Here is a 21,777-nt window from a genome sequence, read left to right as displayed (position 1 = left end):
GAATCTCTGTTTCACAAAAGCAACATTAACATAACACGATAGATGAATTATAAAAGAACTTATTGACTTCATTGGAAGAAAAACTTTGAAAATAATTTAAGAGTAAAAATAACAACTCATCAGGCATATTAACATGAACTACACTAAACTAGCTTTCAGACAAATATTACACACACACACACACACACACACACACACATTGTGACAGCTGAATACACTGTGTGTGTGTGTGTGTGTGTGTGTGTGTGTGTGTGTGTGTGTGTGTGTTTAAGAGGGGCAGCGTGGGTTGGGGGTTGGGACTATGAGGGGTACAGCCTGTTGATGACTCACAGCATCTACTATTCTGTGAACTATTACCTTTACCCTTAAATTATTTACTTAAACTTTCCGTAACAACAAAACTGTGAAATTAAAATGTTATAGGCTTCAGTCAGGTTCAGAAGTACACTTCAACGTATATCTCCTTGAATTCAAAGAGATTTTCCAATAGTGTTTCTCAACAAAACAAAATACCCACTATAATATGAAATAAATGTCCAATAAACAACTAAAAACCAGTTTAGCAAACTTACCTTGTTACCATTAGCGCAGAGCACAGCTTAAACACATCCATTTGCCACATTGTCTCAACCCAAATTCCGCCTGTCAATTATGTTTTTAGTCCTGGTTGGGATGCTGAAACACAGTGCCAGTGAGCCATTAGTGATTGCATATGCTGTAGCACATATACACAGTAACACAATGTTTATCAACACATTGGGATACACAGTACTCAAAAGAATTATCAGAACTTTTTTAAGTATACTATAGAGCACAAAATAATCTATGACAATTATATATACACTGAAAATCAAAGAAACTGATACACCTGCCTAATATTGTGTAGGGCCCTGTGGGCACAAATAATTGTCACAACATGACATGGCATGGACTTGACTAATGTCTGAAGCAGTGATGGAGGGAACTGACACCACAAATCCTGCAGGGCTGTCCATAAATCCGTAGGAGTACGAGGGGGGTGGAGATCTCTTCGCTAACGATATAGTGCACAGGATTGATGACAGCGATATGCATGTGGGCAGCATTTGATTTACTGACGAAGCTTATTTTTACCTGGACGGCTTTGTCAATAAACAGAACTGGTGCATATGGGAAACCGGAAAGCTCCATGTTGCAGTCCCATCGTCCCTGCATCCTCAAAATATAAATATAAAAGCTTTAATGTTTATGAACATGATACAAGGCAAGAAGTAAAGTTCCATGATCAGTTAAATCAGTAAGGACATTAGCCACTACAATTAGTGTGATACAAATTTACAATAAGCTTCCAAATAAGATAAAAATTATTTCATTAGCCTCACATTTTACTCAAACCTGAATGGTATTCTTGTTAGGTCACAGTTCTTATTCAGTTACAAAATTTTTGTAACATGCAAAATACATGAAATAAGAAAGTGCTAAAGCTGCTACTGCGAATAGGGCAAGCTCATTGGCAGATAAATCCAAAAACTATTTATTTAATGAAATATTACTCTCAATTTTCCTTACATTATGTAAGAATAAGTGTGTTTGTGTGGTTGGAGGGGAGCGGCACATATGTAGATACAGATGAAGAATGTTTGACATAAAAAGAAACTTCAGGTCAAAATGAGGCACACAAGGACACTATGGGACAGAAGCCATTGGTGAAATTATGTCAACTGTTATTTAAAACTACACTCCTGGAAATGGAAAAAAGAATACATTGACACTGGTGTGTCAGACCCACCATACTTGCTCCGGACACTGCGAGAGGGCTGTACAAGCAATGATCACATGCACGGCACAGCGGACACACCAGGAACCGTGGTGTTGGCCGTCGAATGGCGCTAGCTGCGCAGCATTTGTGCACCGCCGCTGTCAGTGTCAGCCAGTTTGCCGTGGCATACGGAGCTCCATCGCAGTCTTTAACACTGGTAGCATGCCGCGACAGCGTGGACGTGAACCGTATGTGCAGTTGACAGACTTTGAGCGAGGGCATATAGTGGGCATGTGGGAGGCCGGGTGGACGTACCGCCAAATTGCTCAACACGTGGGGCGTGAGATCTCCACAGTACATCGATGTTGTCGCCAGTGGTCGGCGGTAGGTGCACGTGCCCGTCGACCTGGGACCGGACCGCAGCGACGCACGGATGCACGCCAAGACCGTAGGATCCTACACAGTGCCGTAGGGGACCGCACCGCCACTTCCCAGCAAATTAGGGACACTGTTGCTCCTGGGGTATCGGCGAGGACCATTCGCAACCGTCTCCATGAAGCTGGGCTACGGTCCCGCACGCCGTTAGGCCGTCTTCCGCTCACGCCCCAACATCGTGCAGCCCGCCTCCAGTGGTGTCGCGACAGGCATGAATGGAGGGACGAATGGAGACGTGTCGTCTTCAGCATGAGAGTCGCTTCTGCCTTGGTGCCAATGATGGTCGTATGCTTATTTGGCGTCGTGCAGGTGAGCGCCACAATCAGGACTGCATACGACCAAGGCACACAGGGCCAACACCCGGTATCATGGTGTGGGGAGCGATCTCCTCACTGGCCGTACACCTCTGGTCATCGTCAAGGGGACACTGAATAGTGCACGATACATCCAAACCGTCAACTAACCCATCGTTCTGCCAATCATAGACCGGCAAGGGAACTTGCTGCTCCAACAGAACAATGCACATCCGCATGTATCCCGTGCCACCCAACATGCTCTAGAAGATGTAAGTCAACTACCCTGGCCAGCAAGATCTCCGGATCTGTCCCCCATTGAGCATGTTTGGGACTGGATGAAGCGTCGTCTCACGCGGTCTGCATGTCCAGCACGAACGCTGGTCCAACTGAGGCGCCAAGTGGAAATGGCATGGCAAGCCGTTCCACAGGACTACATCCAGCATCTCTACGATCGTCTCCATGGGAGAATAGCAGCCTGCATTGCTGCGAAAGGTGGATATACACTGTACTAGTGCCGACATTGTGCATGCTCTGTTGCCTGTGTCTATGTGCCTGTGGTTCTGTCAGTGTGATCATGTGATGTATCTGACCCCAGGAATGTGTCAATAAAGTTTCCCCTTCCTGGGACAATGAATTCACGGTGTTCTTATTTCAATTTCCAAGAGTGTACATTTGTTGTCACAAACAAGGCAGTTTTTGTTGTATGCCTATCCATTTGAGTGCAGTTCAGTTTTGGAACATTTTTCTCATATAGATGTTTCACGTGTTAATTAGGAACACAAAACGAGATCTGAAAGTGAAAGGGCATTTCTGTATCACATTCTGATGATTTACACATGTGACTGCATTCACTAATGAGAAAAGATTTTGAATTGGGATAGTAACTTGAAAAGAAGTAAATGTATGAAATTTTTGTGAAAACAGTGTGTTGTGTATTGTAGGATTTATTTTTGATATAACAGATTGTATATTTTTGGTAATGTTTGGTCCATTTGAATCCTTACATGACAGATTACTGTAATTAGTACTTTGAAATTGAGACTATAAAAAATTGGTGGTAACTTGGTGAATCGATCTCTTACAGATGATGTTCCCTGCAAGAAAAGAAAATTAAGTGCTGAGAAGAAAGAAGAGGAGGCAGAGCCAAAGCCATCAGGATCGAAAGATGAAGATGAACCAGTTGCCTCATCCCCCTCACCATCACCTTCAAGTGATAAAACAGAGAGCTCATCACCTTGCTCAAGCAAGTCACAGCACTTCTCTGTCAGCTGCATTGAGCTTTTAGAAAAAACCATCATTGATCTGAAGACGTGTGTTGAGAAAAAAAGTTGAGTGGTCACTCTTATGTTTTAAAGAACATGTGAGGTTTAGAATTGATGCTGTAGCATTCAGGGACTGGTTTTGTTAGCTCCTCTATGGCTAATACTCTGGTAGCATGTTACTAGGTAGATGGAAGAACAGCTAAACAGAAATGACTAGGTGCTGATTAAAAGCCACAACAACCATTAACTGAAGCTTATAAAATATTGATTTTTGCCAGTTTTGGTTTCCATCATTTGTTGTTTCTGCCGTCACTACTACTCGAATATTACTATATTTATAAAGTTTCTGTAGTGTCATACTATGAGAAATAATTCTCTGTATTCACAAGCATCAGAAATTGTAAACAGATGTTGTCGTGTGCTGAGTGTATGGAAACTCTGAATTGTAAATGAAATTGGGAATCATGCAAGCTCTTGCAATCTGAAAAAGAAAAAAAAAAAAGAAGAAATAATTGAAAGATGTTACAGCAGTTAGGCTATGTTCATTGGAACATCGGTTCTTATTGTGTAATACTGGGATTGCTGTATGTTTATTTAAACGAATTAATTAGAAAACGTATGCACTATCATTTACCAAGAACTTGCACGTAGAAGCATATTAGACGTTATAACAACTCCAGTATGAATGCTTACTTAGATTTCATTTATTTTGTCACATCTGCTATTCTTCTGGCATATCTAGCCAATTTCTTCAGCTAAGTGACTTAGTCTTACCTTCTGCCTCCTCTATAGCTGTGAGCAGTGACCTGTGGACATTGCAATGGAAATTTTGAAATTTTTATCTGTGAAATTGGGCATAATGATTGGGAACAAATGATACATTTCAAACCATTTGCTTTTCCACTGGAGCAAATCTTGTCCACTTTGTGGCAATAGTGTTGTGGTAACTGGAGAAGTTTAGTATTTTCAGTCCTGACACTGGTCACTGGCATCAATTACACTACCATCCTTAAACATTTTATTTCCTCTTTTTTCTAGAAGGGAGTAAAAACTTTATAAAATATAGAAGCGTTACTTCTGACATCACAATTAGACTGACTTTTGTATAATATTTTTTATCTGTCAAAAATGTCACCATCAAGTCACTTTGGAAATTTTTATTTCTTTTGTATAATTACTAAGGTAAGCAGTCATTTAATATTTTCAAAATGAATAATTTGTGTGTTGATGTGGAAGTGTTCCCAGTTCTTGTAACTGAATATGTTGAAAAGAAATTGTGTAATTTTGCCTATATGTAAGTAATGATGGTACACCACTGTCTGTACACATGTAAATATGAATGTACATATTTTAAGAAAAAAATTATGCATAGCAAGATACAAGGAGCTGTGCATTTTGATGCTCAGTTTATAAATATGAAAGGCTACACATGTGAATTCTTAAGCACCAAGACTTTCATTAATCTGTAAAAATCCTCATGAAGGTTTGCATGTGTGGTGTGTCTTATCTTGTGGCATAGTCACAGTCATTTCCTTTATCTGAAAGATAAAGTCACCACATATTTCCTTCCTCTGTGTGTATTTAAACTCATTGTAATGTAGAGACAAGACAAAGCAGCTAAGCCTAATAGTTAAAGATGTGCTGTTATTTTGTGATATTTAAATGTGCAGTGGGATCAGTATTGTTTTTTACAAAGTGAAAAATGTTGTGCCAGTTGTTTGAATGACCTAGTCTTTAAATGTATGAGAGAATTTGTTAGTGTTATTTTATTGCTTACAACTTCTGCAAGCACAGTTTAGGAAGAGGTGTGTGTGTGTGTGTGTGTGTGTGTGTGTGTGTGTGTGTGTGTGTTTTGTGCAAGGAGTGTGAATCTATCTATATACATGTAAGAATGCATTTTTGTACGTGTTCTAAATAAGTATATTTATTGTACAAAGATTTTGACTGACAACTGAAAATTATTAGCTATATTTCTTAGATTTGTGTCAGATTTTATTATCGATGTAAAATAAATGAGAATACCGATGCATCTCATGTTTGTTATTGGTAAAGCCAGAAACCATTGGCACACTCGTGCCCTTTCATTTGATGCAATATCTGCCTTTTCTAGGAGAGAGTCACAATACGTAACAATTTTGTACTACCTAACAATCACTGAATAAACTGCGTGACCAAAGCTTCTAAATAACATGTATTTAAAAGAGAATACATCGTTATAAAAATGTACAAATAACCCCTATGATCAAATCCTAGGCGATTTCATTCATTACTATTCTGCGAGCTTTGTCGCCTAATCTTTTTATTTACTATTCGTTCTATCTTCGATCGCCTAAGCATCTTTGACGTAACCGATATTTTCATCTTCGGTGTTAAAACGTTATGTGGTGGCATCTGGCGGTAATGATCTGCACTAGAAATCCGTACGAATATTTTTCGAATATTCGTTTTTTGAGGGCAATATTGACTGAAAGTAATAAGGTAAGAGAAAAAATTCGGAAGTTTCGTAACTACTTTTTAACACCAAGCGCTCTCCTTTGTCTTAGTTAAGAACAAACACACAAATTGTGTAGGGGGCGGTACCATTTCTGCCCGGTGACCAGTCTGCTAGTGCTACGCGTCATGTTTAGTTGAAAATTATAATAGTTCCCATGAAGTGAATCGTCTTTATTAGAGAGAATAAAGCAGTGTACAGTATGTTGAACCAAACGTATGCCAGCCGTAAATGGTTTCGCAAGTTCTTGTTGCATTGCCGTAATGAGAAATTTATTTAGGCGTTTCACTATCGAAATGTACCATTATAACCATGCTTAGTAAATAAACAAAATTTTCTCCACTGGAGACGAAATTATCTCAGAAGAAGAAAAAAGCTAACCGTTTTATTCTCCACAGTAGTCATGTATTATTTAAGCTGACGTTAAACCTACACTCGAAAATGAAGATAATGTGCGGTATAGTTATTCATTCGTTAAATGATTTAACACAATATTTTGATACAATGTGTTGGCTGTTAAATTGATCAAATATAGTTACGTAAAGATGGATCACGTGTTATAGGTTATGTAGCTTCTAGGACGTAAATGATGTTAAAAATTGTGACATTACTTTTTTAGTAGTAAATCATGACTGTGTAAAGAAATCATGTTGATTACTAGTATAATCATTAAATAATAATGCCTGATAACCTTTGGCGCAGGCTCTGCATAATATCGATAAAGCTGTGGAATTCTCTAGCTTTTATTGTCTCGAAATGATAGCATAGGTAACGAATAAAGTTTCTATACTTCTTCAATTAAGAAAGGATTAGTTACTGTTCCTTTTCAATTTCGTTTCCAGCAAAATTATTCCCAGCTAAGTAAACAGTGTAAGTGGGACATGACATAGTTTCTCAGTAACACCCCACACGGCTGAATGAGATCATGTTTAAATACATATCACACATTTGTAAATATTCAGTAACATATGTTGGCCAATGATTGTCTTGGCATGTTTCAAGACCAACACTTTTTACTGAAAAAACCACTCCGAGTGAGACAAGCCTTGACGTATGTTCTTAATTTCCTGTCATGCAGTATAGGTTCATGCACTGTTAGAACTCGTACAATAGTGCTGCGATGTAAAGGGTGAAAAGTACACTTGTACTAGAACTAACTTGAGCTCCTAGCATAAAAAAAAAAAAAGAGAGAGAGAGAGAGAGAGAGTGACAATCAGTCCCGATGATTCCGAATGTTACCAGCTTTGTTCGTAATTCCATCACAGCTAGAATTTTTTGCCAGGTATATCCTCCGGGAAAATACAGGGAAAGAGAAAAAAGTCGTTGCGTTTAGGTAAATGAGTTCGTAAAAACATCAAGAAGTTTCATTAGCTATCCCGTAAAGGGGAGGCGTGACAATTTCCTCGCGATGCGTTATTGGCTTCGTTTAAATAGCAATTATTGAATTTTTTCCCCCCCATAAGGTGTTGTTACCACTTCAGTGCACTTATCAAAAAGAGAGAGCACTTTACGAAAAAATTTCTTAAAGAAAAAATAAAATCTATTATAAAACTTTAACTGGCTGTATTTGAACCCATGATATGTGAACCCTAACTGCAAAAACTAATCTAGTCTGCTGGTGGTAGTAACCAGATAAATAGAAAGGAATCTTGTGGCAAAAATAGCATCCATTCCTCTTGTCTTTACCCTGTCCATTTATTGAGATGAGTTACATTAATATGTTGCCCTAAAGCAATTACTGTAGGTGAATGTTGCAAAAGAATGAAAAAATTCAAATTGTATAAATCTAGGTGCATTTCCCTAATTTCTAAGCAGAGATATGATTTTTTAATATGCAGATGACAATATGAAAATTTTAGCACCCACTGTTCTGTGCTGAAGATATAATTCATCTAAAAAGATTTTAAATTAAAAATGACTCCAACCTAATGCAAGACAGTTCATATAGAGTTGCTGTCTCCTGTACCAGTATATTTGTTGCTTGCAGTGAATGGTGTTATATGCTTCATGAGAGATAATATGTATTCTGCTATTTTTTGACATAGATACAGATACAGACAGCATACTACACCACCTGCAAATTGTGAATCTTGACTTTGATGAGTCTTGTGTCTGATGCAAAAGTCAATAAGAGTGGAAAGCTATGTGCAGGTATACATGGTAGAAAGGTGGAGGAGGTTAGTAGGCAGGTCAGAAAATGAAAGACATAGAACAATAAAAGGGGAGTAAAAAAAAAGGATATTAGTTATTGAAAAGAAATGCTGAGACCACAGAAATTAATATAAATGTAGGCTAAGTAGGTGGAACCAAGCACATGTTGTAATGTCAGTTTCCTTTTGCAGAGGTGTGAGAAACTGGTGTGAAGAGGGAGATTACAGATAACACATGTGGTGAAACAGGTACCAAGGTCATGATTGTCACATTGTAGAGCATGCACTGCAAAAGGATATTACACTGCCTGTGTTCATTTATACTGACTGATAACTTGATGGTAGTCATACCTATATAGAGGGCCAATCACTTTTTACATTGCAGAGGGTACATAACTTGTGGTGGTCCTTTTATAAATGTGCACATTATATTCGGTAATTTCATAAACATGCTTTTCCATGCTTGTCATTTTTCCCCCCTCAGCTTCTTTTTCGCCACTTCCACCCTTTATAGTGCTACGAAACCTCCTCTTTTTGCCATGTTGAATCCCATCACATATTATATTTGCTGCTTTCATAAAGTTGCATTCTGTCTGACATTTTGCCTACCACACACAGAAAAGCTTTTTGCCCCCCCCCCCCCCCAACCTCACTGCCCAACCTCCACAATATCTTGATCAGACCCTATGCTCCTTCTGCACCCATTTCACTGTCCTGTATGGCTCCTATCCTTGTGACTGTCCCTCCTCTTTAGACTTGTCTGATGCACACACCCTTCTACTACCATCCACTGTAACTGGAAAACGTACTTTCAAAGGAAGAGAAGAGCGACCTGTGAAATGAGGTGCCACATGACAGCTCTTGTAAACCTGTTGGGCCTTCTGTATTGGTGTGACTACCACCAAGTTATCAGTTAGAATAAATGGGCATAGGCACACACATGCCTGGTCTAATTTTACATTAATTTCAGTGGTCTCAGTATTTCTTTTCAGTATTTTCCAATCTGTATATCTATCCACCCCCCACCCCACCTGTCCGCCTTTATTGACTCTTGTGCCTGATATTTTGTCAGTAATCTCTGTCTTGCTTATTACCCTGTCTTCCACATTTTAGCTCTCAGGTTTTCAAATTTTGTACAATGCAGGCACAAACAACCAGTCTTTCCTTCTCATCCTGTCTGTTACGTCTCCCCGACCTGGGATCGTGGGCGACTTTTCCATAACTGTAACCATTTCTGCAACCTCGCCAATCTCTTTTATTCACCCCTCTTTGTTTCCCTTCAATCCTTCTGTCAAAAGAAAATTTTCAAACGTTGATTATTTTTGTAACTTCTAAGTAAGTTGACAACTTCTGCTTTGAATACACAATTGACATTAGTGCTATGTCACAGAACATACTAGTTCTTCTCTCCTCCTGCATTCTCTTTGCAGTGAAGTGCATACAGATACATTGTCAGTGTAGTTTCATTCATTCATCTTGTTGATGACATTTGCTCAATATTTTGATGCATGAATGAGCAATTTTGTGTGGAGTTACTAAGATTGATCACTTCTGTATTGCTGTAGTGGAATGTGCCAACAACAAAACATTGCATAGACAAAATTTATGTTGGCAGTTTAGAGGTTATTTCTATTCAGAAATTTCTCTATGAAACAAACAAAGATGATAAGCCCAAAAACTTTATCTGTTTTCTGATTTACAGTGTAATGATATATAAAGAAGCAGGAAAATTTGTACTGTGATTATGAATGTGTTATTCAGATTGTTATGCATAATTTTGGTGTGTGATTGCAGCATTAAATGTACCCAGTAAAACCGCATAAAGTTAGGTGTGTTTTATGGTAGCATAGTATACATTGCTTTGAAATCACATTGTAAATAGCTCTACTGATGAAGTATCTATTCTAGTGGGCATGAGTTTGACTTTGTGGTCCTGACATGTTTAAGTGTTAATTAGAACATTTTAAGTCTCTAAAAAACATACATTATGCCCTAAGATAGTTTTGTTGTCCTTGTCTAAACTGCATTTGAATAAAATAAGTCCTGACAAGTCTGGAAGGTTAAATTATACACTGTCATTCCAAATACATGAATAACTCTCAGAACACGTGTTGGGTATAAATGCTGCTGCGCTTAAAGTCACTGTTTTCTGAGAATATCTAGATACCATCACCATGTTTTTTACTTAGCAATGTAATTTTCTTTGATTTTTCCTGTGAGATTCATTAAAGTACAGTATTCAATAAGTGTTATTATTTTCTGAGCTTAAATGTGGCCATTTCTGATTCTGTACAGCTCAGACAAGGATATACTGAAAACTTTTGCTTTTAATGTGTACACATAGGTAACTGTAATTAATAACTCAAAGAAAGGAATAGCACACTTGCAATCATAGTTAATTGAGATCTGCTATGCAAGGTGCACACCACAGCCACATTTCATCTAATGAAGTATATTCCAACTCAAGTATCCCTTGGTCTTCCTATACAGTCCTCCCCCCTCCCCCCCCCCCCCCCTCTCTCTCTCTCTCTCTCTCTCTCTCTCTCTCTCTCTCTCTCTCTCTCTCTCTCTCTCTCTCTCTCTCTCTATCTATCTATCTACCCCCTCATCATCATCCACCTCCCCCCTTCCTCCCTCTCCCCCCCCTTCCCTCCTCTCCCCCCTCCCTCACCCTCCCATCCAGTACCAGATTGATGATTTCTTGATGCCTCTGAATGTGTTGTGTCAACTAATCCCCTCTTTTCGTCAAATTGTGCCATTAATCTTCAACATTCTTCTATAATTCCACATTTAAAAAGCTATTCTCATTTCTCTGAACTGCTTATTGTCCATATTTCACTTCCGTGCGAGGCTACACTGCAGACAAATATCTTCAGTAAGGGCTTCTTAAACTTATAATTGTATTTCATGTTAGCAAATTTCTCTTTTTCAAAAATGTTTTCCTTGCTGTAGGCAGTCTGCATTTTAATATCCTCTCTACTGCAACCATCAAAGTTCATATCTATTACTTGTAATGTTGCATCTCCTAACCTAATCCCTGCAGTATTGTATGACTTACTTTACTTCATTAATTTAGTTACAGTTTTCAGCCCTACATGCAATTGTTGGCCTGCAAATTCATTGTGGCCTATAGACATTGCAGTGATACTTTCAGTACAGGTATGTCAGAAGTGCAATACATGCATATAACATGGACCCCCACCCAGTATTTCATAAATTGTTCAGGATGCTGATACAAAAGTGTTAGTCAAATAGTAGTATGAAAATGTGCAAGTACTTTTCTTGTTAGTTACTAGTCATGACTTACATTTAAAAACTAGTGAGGTACTGAAGCAGTAATGTTTTTTTAATAGACTCTTGTATTTGCTTTTCACTTGACACCAATAGACAGGTGTGGAAAAATGAGGAAAGTGACAGACATGTGTTAATACTCACACTGAAACGTTTCACAGTGCCTTATAGTCTTCAGATACAGTGAGCATTTTAATTCAATGATGGGCCAGCTCAAGGCCATAGTTTCTCGTCCTGTGGGTCTGCTTGCGGCTGCTACTATCCAGTCTTTTCCTCATAGTGTAGTCGCAAAGTTTTGTACAGTGATAGGAGCGAGTGTCATTATGAACATAGGTGGGGTGTGGGCATGGGGTTGGAGCAAGTTTAAAGGTCACTTTTATCGTTTTTCTTGAATAATTTGAAAACTGCAGCTTCTAGCTAAAGTGTTTTCTAGTACAAAATTAAACTACATTAAATTTTTGTACAAAAAATAACCCGGTCATTATTTCTCGAGAACTAATAATAGTTTCAACATTGCAGAGGATGGAAAATTACAGATTATTAAAAATAGTAATTCAAATGTATAAATGTTTATTGTTAAATGAAATGAGAATAACAAATGTTAAGTGTGTGTACCCTGCTTTACATGCAGCAGAGACATATTAAGGGATAAATATCATTCTGGGGGTGTGGAAGGGGTCGAGGGTAAGTGCACGAGGGAAGGTAAATTACCAGATTGTGGCCATGCACTTCCTTCATTAATAGGTGTGCAAATTGAAGAGTGATAAGCAGTTACCCCCTCTATCCACCATACCACATCACAAGAACCAACTACAGGGTGTTTCACAAAGTTATTCTAAATGTTCCACTGCTCTCTTATTCATCACTGGGGACGAAGTCACAGACATGGTTAGGAGGAGAGGGAGAGGTATTTATTTCTCACAAAGTGCATCAACACTACATGGAATAGAAATATGAATTACTAAAACATAATACTGCTGCAAGAAACACAGATGGACAGAAACTATGTAAATGTCTACAGATTGTTGTTCACAGCCCTGGGGGAAATTGATTCTTAGTGACCCTGTATGGCAACTGTAGTATTTTTCCAGGAAAGGCATATTGTCTATATATTTTTAAAAAAAGGCTAGGTGGCTGCACTGTTAATTGTCTGCACACAGAACAGCCACCCCAAGCGTAACATGCTGTCAGTATGTACGTTACAATGTTGATTTTATTGTCACCACTACCAGTGGCTGGAATACTTTAAGCAGTGTGAGGGATATCAAGGACATTACAGAAGCCTCATCTCTCCCAACATCTAAATAGGCCCAGATGCTTAAATTGGCCCCCTTTGTTTCTAGACTTGAACACAATCAGTGCCATTCCGTCAGACACATTCACACTGACCTTGCATCATAGACTGTGGATGTTTTGCAGTTGGCATCACACAGGACAGTCCACTCTTCAAGGCCAGCAATTTCTGAGTGGAAGAGAGTTGTGCAGTCTGTCAGTACCACAGTTAATGGTGAGAGATGTGCAGTAACTTTCTGGTCATTCATTAATTCACTGCCAGCACAGTCACAGGGATTCATAAAATACTGTCAACGGCAGACAGCTGCAAGGTGCCATATTTACCAGTCCATTCACTTTCCCTCCAACATTACGTAGGTTGCTGAGAACATCACAATTACAAAGTAAGCACTTCTCAGCCCTTGTTCATAGGAACAAGTTTTACATGAAAGTTGACCTAATAACTGCAAGGAAGTACTCACGTAATAAACTGAAAATAACTCGACTATATAAACACGGGCGCAGTGAAGTTATTTTGTCTATTCGCACAAGGGAACTAGACACGAAATGCTGGGGAGGTATAGTCTGTAAACTGAAAGACTATCGCTTATGGTGGGGTTGAAGTCGCCTTTCCGGAAGAACGTTACAACTGCCTTGGTGGACGACTTAGAATCTATTTCCCCCTCTAGCAGTGTAGAAAACTGTGCAAGATTTACATATAATCTATACATAAGCTATTCTTGCGTTGTTATGAGTAACTCATATCTCATTTTCCCGTAGTGTTAACGCATTTTGTGGCGAATAAACACCCAAACCCGCGGTATTTGGGTGCGCTCTGCATCCCCAGTGATTCTAAGGTGAGATGGCGGAAGGGTCGGTATAAGTTTGAAAAACACCTATAGCTGATTCTTTGATGTAGTGAGGTTGAATGGGAAATTGCCAATCTTTCCAGTTTTCAAACCTATGAAGGAGAGAAGTTCATGACCACAGCGTGGCGACTTACCTACCCTCTCGCGTCTAGCTTCCTATCCCAGCCAACCTGTTATATCCCCATAACACAGTTTCTATCTTAATACTTAGATCTGATACACACATTTAATATTTGCTCCTAACCCACTTCTTTCAACAATAAACATTAATTTTATATCATTAAATCACTATTTTTAATAATCTGCAAGTTTCCCATCACCTTCAAGGCGTAAACTAGGACCTTTTTTTCTAAGAAATTTAATATAGTTTAGTTTTGTACTTGGAAACATATTCGCTAGATACAGCGGCTTTCGAGTTATTCAAGAAAAATATAAAAAGTGCCTTTTAAACGACCCCACACACCGGTGGGGACTTTTAGTATGTTGTCCATGGCAGTCCCTCATACCACTGTACCAAAATTTGCGACTAAACGATTTTTTTTCTCCTATTCGACGTTAAGTTTTCACTGACTGGTCTACACAAGGGTAGGTACGTTCAGGCCGCGATTGCCTCACAGATGTCTCCTCTTTCATCTGGGACACCCCTAGACACAGTAAAATTCCAAATGCACCAATGTGTTGTTTTGAAATTTCTAGGGCGCTGGTAACGTCGTGTTGAGCGCCCCTGAACCACACGAAATTCCAGTCATACTACTCTATAATTGTAGTTCCATTGTTTGGAAGCGCATGGTTGTTTTGCTCGAACATTCGGGGACTTATAGCGCAATCATATTTTTCCCTCAGAATAGGAGGATATGTCACATGTACACTCCTTGTCTATCCTAACTTTTCATCGCCACAGCATTGCTAGACGTAACAGTCTGCGGTCAGCGACAGAAGGTGATATCATGAGGTAACGTGCCCTTGTGTAGACCAGTCAACGGGAGACAAAAAAGTCGAATAGGGGAAAAAATCGTATAGTCGCAAATTTTGGTACAGTAGTATGATGGAGTACCATTGACAGCAAACGAACAGGAAAAACTCTCATTATTCTGAATGGTGAGTGAACACTGTATTTGTGGGTAGAAATAAATTTTATTTCTACGAGTCAGGTGATAGCGTATATGTGCCGCAGACGTCCGCGACGAATTGGAAATGAAAATTTTGCTGCTTATAGGACGTTAATGGAGTGAGGTCTGTATCTTCACCCACTACACAGTAGTAAAAGCATTATCTAACTGTTTTAAAAGTGTGTTTACGGAGGTATTGCGAGACTGAACGATAGGTCAAAATTTAAATTCTACCAAGTTACAGGTAAAAACTTGAAACACTGGCGCACATACTGCGTCTATGGTTGCTCTGGATAGAAAAAAAGTTCATTTTCGTCAGATAAAGAAAGGAAAAAGCAGAACGTAAGAGTACGTTAAAGTTAGAATAATCACGTATTCAGCCTGAAAGTACCAGGAAAAAATACAGAAAACATGCGGGGAGCCCTAAGAAAGCAATAAAATGTCCTACCAAGCTTGCTTGCTGCTATAAGCTAGCATTACCCATATAACAAGATGTTCGAAATATGAAGTGGCGCCGATGTACGTTGACTTCATTCTACTGTTTGCTTTCGCATGTTTCTTTATTTTATAATTGTTGTTGGTGCAGCTCTCTATGCTACTCTATCCTGTGAAAGCTACTTCATTTCCAAGTAACTACTGCAGCCTACATCCTTCCAAATGTGCTTAGTGTATTCATCTCTTGGTCTTCCTCTACGATTTTTACCCTCAAAGCTGCCCTCCAATAATAAACTGGTGATCCCTTGACGCCTCAGAACATGTCCTACCAACCGATCCCTTCTTCTATTCAAGTTGTGCCACAAATTCCTCTTCTGCCCAGTTCTGTTCAGCACCTCCTCATCAGTTATATGATTCACCCATCTAATCTTCAGCATTCTTCTGTAGCACCACATTTCGAAAGCTTCCATTCTCTTATTGTCCAAACTATTTATCGTCCATGTTTCACTTCCATACATGGCTACACTCCATGCAAATACTTTCAGAAATGACTTCCTGACACTTAAAAACCTATACTCGATGTTAACAAATTTCTCTTCTTCAGAAACGCTTTCCTTGCCATTGCCAGTCTACATTTTATATCCTCTCTACTTCGACCATCGTCAGCTATTTTGCTCCCCAAATAGCGAAACTCATTTACTACGTTGAGTGCCTCATTTCCGAATCTAATTCCCGCAGCATCACCCGATTTAATTCGACCACATGACATTATTCTCATTTTGCTTTTGTTGATGTTCATCGTATATCCTCCTTTCAAGACATGGTCCATTCCGCTCAGCTGCTCTTCCAGGTTCTTTGCTGTCTCTGTCAGAATTATAATGTCATAAGAGAACCTCAAAGTTTTTGTTTCTTCTCCATGGATTTTAATTCCTACTCCGAATTTTTCTTTTGTTTCCTTTACTGCTTGCTCAATATACAGATTGACTAACATCGGGGATAGGCTACAACCCTGTCTCACTCCCTTCCCAACAACTGCTGCCCTTTCATGTCCCTCAACTCTTATAACTGTCATCTGGTTTCTGTACAAATTGTAAATAGCCTTTCGCTCCCTTTATTTTACCCCTGCCACCTTCAGAATTTGAAAGAGAATATTCCAGTCAACATTGTTAAAAGCTTTCTCTAAGTCTACAAATGCTAGAAACGTAGGTTTGCCTATCCTTAATCTATTTTCTAAGATAAGTCGTAGGGTGAGTATTGCCTCACGTGTTCAAACATTTCTACGGAATCCAAATTGATCTTCTCCGAGGTCGTCTTCTACCAGTTTTTCCATTCATCTGTAAAGTATTCTTGTTAGAATTTTGCAGCCGTGGCTTATTAAACTGATAGTTCGGTAATTTTCACATCTGTCAACACCTGCCTTCTTTGGGATTGGAATTATTATATTCTTCTTGAAATCTGATGGTATCTCGCCTGTCTATTACATCTTGCTCACTAGATGGTAGAGTTCTGTTAGGCTGGGCTCTCCCAAGGCTGTCAGTAATTCTAATGGAATGTTGTCTACTCCCGGGGCCTTGTTTCGACTTGGGTCTTTCAGTTCTCTGTCAAACTCTTCACACAGTATCATATCTCCTATTTCATCTTCATCTACATTCTCTTTTCTATAATATTGTCCTCAAGAATATCGCCCTTGTATAGACTCTCTATATACTCCTTCCACCTTCTTCTTTCCCTTATTTGCTTAGAACTGTGTTTCCATTTGAGCTCTTGATATTCGCACAAGTGGATCTCTTTCCTTCAAAGGTCTCTTTAATTTTCCTGTAGGCAGTATCTATCTCACCCCTAGTGATATGCGCCTTTACATCCTTACATTTGTCCTCTAGCCATCCCTCCTTAGCCATTTTGCACTTCCTGTCGATCTCATTATTGAGACTTTTGTATTCCTTTTTGCCTGCTTCATTTACTGCATTTTTATATTTTCTCCTTTCATCAATTAAATTCAGTATTTCTTCTGTCACCCAAAGATTTCTACTAGTCCTCATCTTTTTACCTACTTGATCCTCTGCTGCCTTCACTACTTCATCCCTCAAAGCTACCCATTCTTCTTCTACTGTATTTCTTTCCCCCATTCCTGTAAATTGTTCCCTTATGCTCTCCCAGAAACTCTGTACAACCTCTGGTTTAGTCAGGTTATCCAGGTTCCATCTCCTTAAATTCCCACCTTTTTGCAGTTTCTTAAGTTTTAATCTACAGTTTATAACCAATAGATTGTGTTCAGAGTCCACTCTTGCCCCTGGAAATGTCATACAATTTAAAACCGGGTCTCTGAATCTTTGTCTTACCATTATATAATCTATCTGATACCTTCTAGCACCTCCAGGTTTCTTTCATGATTCTTGAACCAAGTGTTAGCTATGATTAAGTTATGTTCTGTGCAAAATTCTACCAGGCGGCTGCCTCTTTCATTTCTTCCCCGCAATCCGTATTCATCTACTACGTTTCCTTCTCTTCTTTTCGTACTATCGAATTACAGTCACCCATGACTTTTAAATTTTCGTCTCCCTTCACAATCTGAATAATTTCTTTTATCTCATAATAAATTTCATCAATCTCTTCTTCGTTATCTGAGAAGCTAGTCGACATATAAACTTGTACTACTGTGGTAGGCGCGGGCTTCGTATCTATCTTGGCCACAATAATGCGTTCAATATGCTGTTTGTAGTAGCTTACCAACATTCCTACTTTTTTATTCATTATTAAACCTACTCCTGCATTACCCCTATTTGATTTCGTATTTATAACCCTGTATTCACCTAGCCATAAGTCTTGTTCCTCCTGCCACCGAACTTCACTAATTCTCACTATATCTTAACTTTAACCTGTCCATTTCCCTTTTTAAATATTCTGACCTACCTGCCCGATTAAGGGATCTGACATTCCAGGCTCCTACCCGTAGAACGCCAGTTTTCTTTCTCCTGATAACGACGTCCTCCTGAGTAGTCCCCGCCCAAGATCCGAATGGGGAACTATTTTACCCAAGGGGACGCCATCATCATTTGATCATACAGTATAGCTGCATGCCCTCGGGAAAAATTACGGCTGTAGTTTCCCATTGTTTTCAGCCGTTCGCAGTACCAGCACAGCAAGGCCGTTTTAGTTAAGTGTTACAAGGCCGGATCATTCAATCATCCAGACTGTTGCCCCTGCCAACTATTGATAAGGCTGCTGCCCCTCTTCAGGAATCACACGGTTGTCTGGCCTCTCAACAGATACCCCTCCGTTGTGGTTGCACCTACGGTACGACTATCTGTATCGCTGATTGCTGAGGCACGCAAGTCTCCCCACCAACGGCATGGTCCATGGTTTATGGGGAGGGGGGGGGGGGAGGAAATCTGTAAAAAATTAAAAAATTAGTGTTAAGAAGTTGCATAATGAAGTAAATTCACCAGGTCTAACTATAAAAAGAAGAAAAGTCCTTGCAGAAAGATTCTGTTTTGTATTGTCACTTTCTTGTACACGCATTTACTACAAAGTCCGTCGGCGTACTCTTCCAGAAATAAAAAAAGGACATGAACATTGTACTAATCGTTGCACACTTGTTGCACATTGTCTCTCTAGTAGCATGTATAAGGTTCTCACTCAGACCTGAAAGTAAAAGAACAGCACTTTGCGTCGGTTATTGAATAGTTTGTAAATTTTTTATTGAAAACTCTCAAAGCTTTTTAAATAAAAAGCATTTAGCGTGTAACATGACGGTGTGTAACGTAACAATGTCGCTGTAATCGTGGAGCACCCTTCATTGTAGCTTGATAATGTTAGGTAACACACCAGCGTTGCGATATCTGCAACACTCAGACGCCTCGGGTTCACTGTCATCGATCATCCTCCGTAGAGTCCCAAGTTGGCCCCATCCTACTTTCATCTGCTTCGAAAACGTAAAGATCACCTTCGACGACTTCACTTTAGTAGCGATGAAGCAGTGCAGGCAGGGGTGGGTTTCTGGCTCCGTCAACGAAGTCAATCTACAGTGATGGTATCAACAGACTGGTCTCTCGTTGGCAGAAATGTGATCGTCGCCAAGGTGACTGTATTGACAAATAAATATCGTAGACATGAAGAATAAAGATGAAGAATGCTAATCATGTTTGTTTTATTTTTTAAAAAACTTTGTAGTTTTCACATAAAAAATTCAGACACATTACTTTTCAGCACTCCCTCGTACACCGGGTGAATGCTCGCTCAAATATTATGCAGAGCGTCACATTTGAACATAAGAAGTTCACGGTAATGATTGCACAGCCCGCCAAACAGAATTTTTATTCCCCGAAAGAAAGTATTTTCTCACAGAAAAAAAATTCAGAATTCCAGTAAATGTCATCTGCGTTCGAACTTAAACCTTTCCTAACAAATAAGGCTCCAAAAAATCAGTATTACTCAAACTTAACAAAATTGCAAGCAGTTCCGAGCTACGTAACGTCACAAGAGCTGACCAACTACTCTTCCTAACCAACGCCAAGGTTCCTGTCTTAGTACGGAAGCGTGTAAAAGGCATATGGCTGACCAAATACCACAATATTCAGTGCGCTTCCTAGTTTGATTCATATAGTCTGACAAAAATACTTTCCCAAAAAGCAAATAAAATAAATCAACCCATCTTTAGTCGTCTGAAGACGGAAGTAAGTTTAATGTTCTTTAGAATACCGAAAACTGGCTGCTTTACAATTCACATTTTCTCTCACGTATGTGACTTACACAAGATTGCTCAATCAGATTTCCATGCTCGCTCATACTTAGTAATTTAGATAATTTCTACTTCACATATTCATTCACTGAAGCAGCGTAACAGATCAGAATAGTGATATTAAACACAATAAAATATAATTACTTTTTGAAAGCTGAGAACGTTACATAATTTATTCTGTTAACCAAAATATTGCTTCATTAACGTTTTTGGTGACTAATCATTTACCTGTCTTCTCAAACTTGTTAAAGTGTGTGAATGGTGATTATAATTAGAAGGTATTATTTTTGTAATTTTGAATATTTCTGAAAATACGTAAATGATCTTCAATTTTTCTCAATGCGATTTTTCATTGTGAGGTTCCGGGTGTTCTGTCAAGCTGTTATTTTCAATTTAGGCACAATATTTTGACGACCGATCCATTGGTCTTCCGCAGGTGCTGTGAGCTTCCGTTGTTATGTTTACTATAAACCTGATGTAAACATTGCACTATGTATTCTTCCACGTTTGCTTGCTGGAACCTCATCGGATTTCCGTTTCACGTGGGACTGCAGCCAAGCTGTCTGGAGTACTGTCAAGTACGATAAAAGAGTACGTTTAGTGGTGTGCGTTACGCGCACGCCGACTTAAAATTAGCGATAATACGGGACAACAGCTTTACCGGCGCGTTTCAACTTCGACAGCATGGCCGGTCAGCTGGTACAGCTAGCCTGCAGTGACATGGCCTGCTGCAGTTCACACGTAAAAAGAGACGAGCAGAGGAGCAATACAGCTTCTTCTAATGTCACTTAATTTTTTAACAGAATGAAATAATATACTGCAAATCTCCCACGATACGCTACTTAGACGACTAGATGAAAACCGCAATACGTTATCGTTTTTAGCTAACGTACTATTGTAATTAAAAACGAGAATTATGACAACACCCAGCTTAACCACAGGGTAAGCTGTATGTAACATAAAAGAGTATTGAACGATTTCACTGTATAGTTAAATATTGAAGCCACTGAAGGTATTACTTACAGTCAGTCATCTGGTAATCTCTTAGCTTCTTTTGTTTGACATAATAATTTACATTTGATGCCGTTACATAGGTTAGTGTTTCTAGTTTTTTTTTAAAGACCACTTACGTTAGTAAACCTCAACGTGTGCTCCATTGATAGCTCGGAGACTGTCGAGGCGGCATGCCAGTTCCCGCCAGGTGTTCGTAACGTGTTCTGTCACAGTACCCACAGCAGCTTGTATCCCAACCTTTAGTTCGTCGACGTCAGCAACTGGTGTGACGAAGACTCTGTCAAGGGGCGTGATGTCTGGAGAGGGGAGTAACGTCCGGATCGGTGGATTAGAAGGAACGGTCCAACACTCTGGCCACCCTGCTCTCCAGACATTGCACCCCTTGACTTTTTTTTCTGGGGGTATATCAAGCACAGAATCTTCGTTACACCAGTTGCTGACGTCGACGAACTGGTAATGTCCGTATCGGTGGATTGGAAGGAACGGTCCAACACTCTGGCCATCCTGCTCTCCAGACATTGCACCCCTTAACTTTTTTTTTCTGGGGCTATATCAAGCACAGAGTCTTCGTCACACCAGTTGCTGATCGACGAACTGAACGCTGGGATACAAGCTACCGTGGGTACTATGTAACGGCATCAAATATAGCTTATTATGTGAAATGGTGTGTTCACGTA

At 39.4% G+C, this 21,777-nt stretch overlaps 1 protein-coding gene across 2 annotated transcripts in view; it reads left to right on the top strand.

Moving 5' to 3' along the window:
- The window catches only part of LOC126352307 (ubiquitin carboxyl-terminal hydrolase 34), a 538,206-nt gene that overhangs the window by 430,783 nt on the left and 85,646 nt on the right, over window positions 1–21,777 (top strand). The window contains exon 52 of one of the 2 annotated variants that reach the window (XR_007565188.1): window positions 3,554–6,209. Coding sequence is in view for 1 of the 2 variants with exons in the window: in XM_050002677.1 (XP_049858634.1) it covers window positions 3,554–3,801 (248 nt within the window). In the remaining variant the exon portion in view is untranslated. Of the gene's footprint in view, window positions 1–3,553; window positions 7,203–21,777 lie in introns of those variants that run through there. The other variant, XM_050002677.1, reaches the window with a different exon arrangement.

The sequence above is a fragment of the Schistocerca gregaria genome, chromosome 1 (genome assembly GCF_023897955.1).
Source record: "Schistocerca gregaria isolate iqSchGreg1 chromosome 1, iqSchGreg1.2, whole genome shotgun sequence".
NCBI classification, from domain to species: Eukaryota; Metazoa; Arthropoda; class Insecta; order Orthoptera; family Acrididae; genus Schistocerca; species Schistocerca gregaria.
Note: the sequence above shows the minus strand (reverse complement) of the source record. Positions and strands in the feature narration are given on the sequence as shown.